This window comes from Panthera leo, chromosome C1, assembly GCF_018350215.1.
Source record: "Panthera leo isolate Ple1 chromosome C1, P.leo_Ple1_pat1.1, whole genome shotgun sequence".
NCBI classification, from domain to species: domain Eukaryota; kingdom Metazoa; phylum Chordata; class Mammalia; order Carnivora; family Felidae; genus Panthera; species Panthera leo.
Genome location: NC_056686.1, coordinates 186,933,688 through 186,940,006, shown reverse-complemented (window position 1 = coordinate 186,940,006; position 6,319 = coordinate 186,933,688). Strand labels below are relative to the sequence as shown.

The 6,319-nt window shown below is 49.2% G+C and overlaps 1 protein-coding gene across 1 annotated transcript; it reads right to left on the bottom strand.

Moving 5' to 3' along the window:
• Positions 1-2,852: 2,852 nt before the first annotated feature.
• FZD7 (frizzled class receptor 7) lies at positions 2,853-6,020 on the bottom strand. The gene has a single exon (XM_042949750.1). The coding sequence runs from the start codon at positions 5,827-5,829 to the stop codon at positions 4,105-4,107; it is 1,725 nt and encodes a 574-aa protein (XP_042805684.1). The 5' UTR covers positions 5,830-6,020; the 3' UTR covers positions 2,853-4,104.
• Positions 6,021-6,319: the final 299 nt, after the last annotated feature.

Genomic DNA, 6,319 nt, shown 5'->3' with positions numbered 1-6,319 from the left:
TTTTTATCAAGAGCACTTAAAAAATTGTTTAATTACAAAATGTTGTCAACAGCACATTTATTTATTGCCATAATTTCCCACATACCCACTTAAAAATATTACGTGTTGCGTAGGATTATTGTGTAGAATAATTTTGGTTTATAAACTACAGAAAATTCTCACAAGTGTTTCTGCTCCTTATCTAGGGATTAACACCAAACTGCTGCCAATGTTTTAAACTCTACACATGCCCTTTCACAAGCACTCTCTCTCACATATTTTCTGCTAAGATGTGCCTCTTTAAAAATCCATGAGCTTCTAAAATTCTTAGGTAAGAGTCATCTGTGTAAGGATGCATCCCAATGTGAAAAGAATTAAACCGAACACTTTTATCTTTGCTTACAAAAAAAGCAGGTAGTAATTTATTCATACACAGTCTTTGTTCCCTCACTAAAGACCAACGCTCTTCAATCTTTGGGCGTCCTTCAGGATGAAGCAGCTCTGAAAAGAGTAAGGGGACACATTTATAGGAGCAGTCACACTGCTCTACCCACACAAGGGTCTAAGTGCCTTTAGCAGTTAATTTGTGAGCAAAAAACCCCATTGGGAGCCTTCCACCTACTCTAAAAGCAAACATTCTTAACAGGCGGTATTAGTGTGGTGTTAAAAGAGGCATGCTTTAACCTAAAAGGTGTCATTTTATGAGCAAAAACTGGATAAACCTAAAGAGACTTTAAGTCGCTATTTTTTTCCTTCCTTGAAGCCAAAATCTTCACAGATTCAGATGACCTCACACTCATTGTGATGTTCAAAACCCAGGAGGATCTTAAAAGATGCTCTGCACAGAGTGCAGCGGTGTGGCTCCCTCCTCCCGGTGAGGACTGTCACTGGTTTTCCTTCTGCGTGTTTGTAAAACACGCCAGCCATGTGAGCAAGCCTGTTAATTAAAACAAAAACGGAACTGTTTCTGTTGAGCTTTAGAACTACAGAAGCTTAGAGCTGAAGTGGGGAAGGAGAAATAGCAGCGTCCAGTCTGCTGCTGGGTCTTGATGGCTGCTCAAGAATGGAGCGACTGTTAGGAAAAGCCAGGAAATAGGCACCTGATTTAAAGAAGAGAGAAGAGTGGAAAAAAAAAATTAAAGCTAGTGAGGCTCTTGGAATTGGAAGTATTTAGAATGCCTTTATCATTTCCCTGAGGGACTGTTTAATATCAAAGTGCCTGGTTAGGAAGGCTTCTCAGTCTAATCTGATTCCAAAGTTAGCCTCTCAGACCAGAGAAAAGAATAGCTTCAGTGGCTTGAGGCCATCCTGGGGTCAGGCATGGAGTCTATTCCTGCCGGAGCTGCTGAGTCACTGCCACCTCGGGGAATCACTTGACCTCTGGTTTGGTTGACCTAGAAGGTAGAGTGAAGCCTACAGCTGAGAAGCCTCCATACTAAAGGCCCTTGCTATTAACTGGAATCATCTGACCAGCCTCCTGAACCCAAGATTTAAGAATTTAAGGATTTAAGAATTAACAAATTAGGTAAGGTGTATTAGAATACAAAAACATCAATTAAAAAGACACACACACACACACACACACACACACGAAGAACTCACTGAATTCTTCCCAAGAAAAACATCACCAGAAAAGCAGACCAAAAATGTTTTCTAGTCCTCTTTCAAATATGTTCTGCACCTCTGAAGGGTCAGATAGCACCTCTCTAAAAGATGCTTATTCTGTACCTTCAGTAAGTTAATAAGTTATCCAAAGCAAGATGTGAAAAGGCTTAGGGTTGTGTGGAAGGGTAGTGTGGTAGTAGGCAGGAAGCAGCAACAACAGAAAAAAAAAATTAAAGGACAGATAAAGCATTCATTACACTATATTTTAAAAGGCAATAAGACTTCACTAATATAGAACATCTACGTGACAGACAGATCCAATGGTGTCCCTCCACACCTTCTTTTCATAACACAAAGTTCTGTTCTTTAGCTTAAATATATATAGAAATTGTAAACTAAACATTCACTTTGTATTAAAAAAATTTATTTTGTGATCTGTACATGTGATAAAGTGGGGCTTCCTTGTAGACTTTTAAAGGAAAAACAAAACAAAAACCCAAAGTAAAAATGTATAAATACAATATATATTTTCTTACAAAAATGGGAGATTTACAAAATATACATACTGCACTTGTCTCTATTTTACAAATTTCACATGCAAGAGATATAACACAAAAGATGCCAAAAACTGTATAGTGGGAGTTTTAAATCTGACAAATGAGACCATTTTGGAAGTTTAAGAAACACAAGGTTGATGTTAACTTTAATATAAAAAGCAGCTCCACTCAAGTGAACATTACATATATAAAGTAACTTGTACTCCTGACAGTACCCTCTCTGATCTGAAAACTGTTTAAAACAGCATTTTAAAACTTGTTTTGAGAAATAGGATAGTGTTGCAAGATTGGAGGGTGGTGTCAAAGGTGGAGTAAAGGTTAGCTCCCATGATTCTCTGCTCAGCTTTAGAGCATTATGCAAAAGAATCAGAGTTCTATTATAGAAAAAAAAAGTACATGATTTAAGATTAATAAATTTAAGTCATGCAACACATTTCAAAGAACTCCAGAATTACTTTGAAGTTTACCTTCTTTTAATGACTTTCCTTAAAAATGGGACCCATGGTTTGAATTGTCCGCTTCATTCATTATCATTTCTGTAGGTCACCTCCCCACCCAGCCACACAAAAACAGGGTCAGCATACACATGATGTTTTATAAATGGATTTATGGAACTCAGAAAACAGGACAAAAATGGTTCTTTACTTAAAAAAATTTTTTTTAACTTCTTTATTATGGAGGCTGAGGGTATTATTCTTTTCCTTTTATCTTGAAGGATTCAAATTGGAAGAAAATAGAAAACCTAAATGTAGGTTTATAGGAAGGAAAAAAAAAATAAAGGGAGAGATTTCCCTGAACATTTTAACAGAGCCTGTAGACAGGATCATGTGTTCTCAATTAAATTTATTTAAAACAAATACAACAAAACCCCTTGCATTTTCCTTTAGCCGAGTCAGAACCTCTGCCTGATTGGGGTATGGGAGCACACTGCCCTTCACTTTTCCTTAAAAAGGAATGTTTATCTCAGCCAAATTAACATCCAAAAGGAAACCTCTGATTTGTGCTACTTTGCCTATAAAAGTTGCTGTCTTCACAGTTATGCCTTTCCACAGGGAGACACTTTTGTTTCCTCTTTTGTCTCTTACAACAAAGACAAGGGGAAAAATGCACTCCTGTTTTGAAAAGCAACAAGTCATTACTTCTTTTCAGAGTATTAAACCAAATAAAACACCCTTCTTTCTTCCTTCTGCCTTCTGCAGGAAATAAAAAAGTAGCAGAAATACCTACTACTCGTCTCCTTTGCCTCATCTCGAAATGTTATCTTCATTTCTTTGCATCCTTACATTAGGATTCGAGGAGGCAAGCCTCTCAAGACTTCCAAATGCTTATTTTACAAGAACTTGAAAGGCGTAGGAGAGGAAAAACAGGCGGGAGGGGCCAGGGGAGGAGAGCCTGTAATGTCTGACCCTGGAAATTAACCCATCTGGGCTCCAGTTTGGCCCCAGTGAAAGGAGATTATGGTTTGACCACCGCTTGACAAGGACACCGCAGGGAGTCCTCCCTTTTCCCAACAAAGCCGCCGCCGCAGACAGAGCTGTACCTTTCACCCGGGCCTCACAGGAGTGAGGACAGGCCACTTGTCTTGCAGCAGGGGAACTGCTCACAGTCCCAGTTCAGCCCTGGAGACGGGAAGAACTCAGAGCAATCTCTGCTGGGTTCAATCTTGATAGACCCCGGTCGGCCCATACCGTACGTGATTAACATCATCGTTATCATCATCATCATGAGCATCATCCTGCAAGTCTTTGCCAGAAGTCTTTTCATTCAAACCGTTTTTCCACCCAGACCTCCTTATCCAAACACACCCCTCGTCCCAAATCTACATATCTCCTCTCTCTTCCAGGTCCCTTCTCCTTGGAGGGCAAGGAGGTTACAGACACCCCCACCCCAGCAGTTCTCTCCTTCCCGTGCTTCTCCCCCTCGGAGGAGATGGGGGAAGGGAGGGTGGGGGAGGGGCCGGGGCTCATACCGCAGTCTCCCCCTTGCTGCTGTGGCTGAGTCTGTGATAGAAGCGGCGCCACGACTGCAGAGTCTTGCCGGACCAGATCCAGAAGCCAGTGGTGATGCCCACGATCATGGTCATCAGGTACTTGATCATGAAGACAGTGAAGTCAGGGCTCATGGGCGGGAAATGGCCAGGCGGGCAGGGCACCGCGTAGCTCTTGCAAGTCTGCAGGAGCCAGGTGCGCTCCCAGTGTTCGCGGAAGGCCTGCTCATAGAAGTAGCAGGCCAGGACGATGGTCGCCGGCACAGTGTAAAGCACGCTGAAGACGCCGATGCGCACCATGAGCTTCTCCAGTTTCTCGGTCTTGGTTCCGTCGTGCTTCATGATGGTGCGGATGCGGAAGAGCGACACGAAGCCGGCCAGCAGGAAGGATGTGCCAATGAAGAGGTAGACGAACAGAGGCGCCAACACGAAGCCTCGCAGCGCATCCACGCTGGACAGGCCCACGTAGCAAACCCCACTGAGCAAGTCCCCATCCACCTGGCCCATGGCCAAGATGGTGATGGTCTTGACAGCGGGCACGGCCCACGCGGCCAGGTGGAAATACTGAGAGTTGGCTTCAATGGCCTCATGGCCCCACTTCATGCCAGCTGCCAGGAACCAAGTGAGCGACAGGATGACCCACCAGATGGAACTGGCCATGCCGAAGAAGTACAGCACCATGAAGAGGATAGTGCAACCCTCCTTCTTGGTGCCCTGCGCCACCGTGCGGTAGCCGTCTTCTGAGAAGCGCTCCACGCACACCGCGCGGTCCTCCAGCAGGAAGCCGGCCACGTGCGCCACGGCCACCATGAAGTAGCAGCCCGACAGAAAGATGATGGGCCGCTCGGGATAGCTGAAGCGCCTCATGTCCACTAAATAGGTGAGCACGGTGAAGAGCGTCGAGGCGCAGCACAGCACCGACCACACGCCCACCCAGAGACGGGCAAAGCGCCTCTCCTCTTCCTTAAAGTACATTAGGCCGTTGGCACGGCCCGGCTCGCACGGGGCGCCGCAGTCGCGCTCGCCCAGGAAGCGGTAGCCCAGGTAGGGGGGCACCTTGAGCTGACGGGGGCACGAGAAGGGGAAGGCAGAACGGCCCCTGCCGTCAGCGGCCCCCGGGGGCAGCGCGGTGAAGGGCAAGTCCGGCATGTAGGGCGCGGTGGGGTAGGCTGTGGGGCCGCCACCTGGGCCCCCGGAGCCGTCCGACGTGTTCTGGCCCACGCAGATCTCGCCGGCGCCGTGCACCGGGAAGTTCTCGCAGCGCAGCCTCTCTGGCCACTGGAAGCCGAACTTGTTCATGAGCGCTTCGCAGCCCTGGCGGGCACGCTCGCACAGAGAACGGCACGGCGGGATGGCCTGATCAAGCACCGTGCACACGGGTGCGTACATAGAGCACAGGAAGAAGCGCAACTCGGGAGAACACTGCACCTTCACCAGCGGGTAGAACTGGTGTACCTCGAGGCCCGCGTCCTCTTGATTCGTGTGGCCTAGCAGGTTGGGCAGGATGGTCTGGTTGTAGGCAATGTCCGTGCATAGAGGGATGGAGATGGGCTGGCAGAAGCCGTGGTCCGGTACCGAGATGCCCTTCTCGCCGTGGTAAGGCTGCGCCCCGGCACCGGCGGGCAGCGCGCCCAGCAGCGCAAGCACTAGAGTGCACAGGCCCAGGGGCGAGCGCGACGCGGCCGCGCCGGGGCCCCGCATCGCCGGCCACGGGTGCAGCGGCGCTCTCAGCCGGAGGAGCGCGACGAGGCAGCCGAGAGAGGCTTGGATCTGGGGAGGCGCGGCCGCGCCCGGCTCATGAGAGTCCTCCCGGCGCCGGGGCCGGGCCGTGGGCGGCGCGGAGCTGAGGGCGCTGCAGCTGGGGTGCCCGCGCCGCGTGGGCGCCGCAGCCGTCTCCGCCCAGCACTCAATCAGTCGCGGGGAGCCCAAACTCGTCTGCATGGGCCGGGGGCGCCAAGGGGGGCGGCCTTCTCCCGCCGCGACGTAACGGTGTGGCTTTTTCTGCGGTGAGGAGCAACAAGCGTCTCCGGTTACCCTTCAAACTTCGCTCAAGTCTCTCGACCCACAGCGCACAGTAACGCACGCGCCCCCCACACCAAGTCCGGCCCGGGGCAGCCGAGAGCCCGGCGCCGCCGCCTGCTAGCCGAGGCCGCCTCCTCGGCGGTGCTGCTCCGCCTCCTCGCCTCCAGGC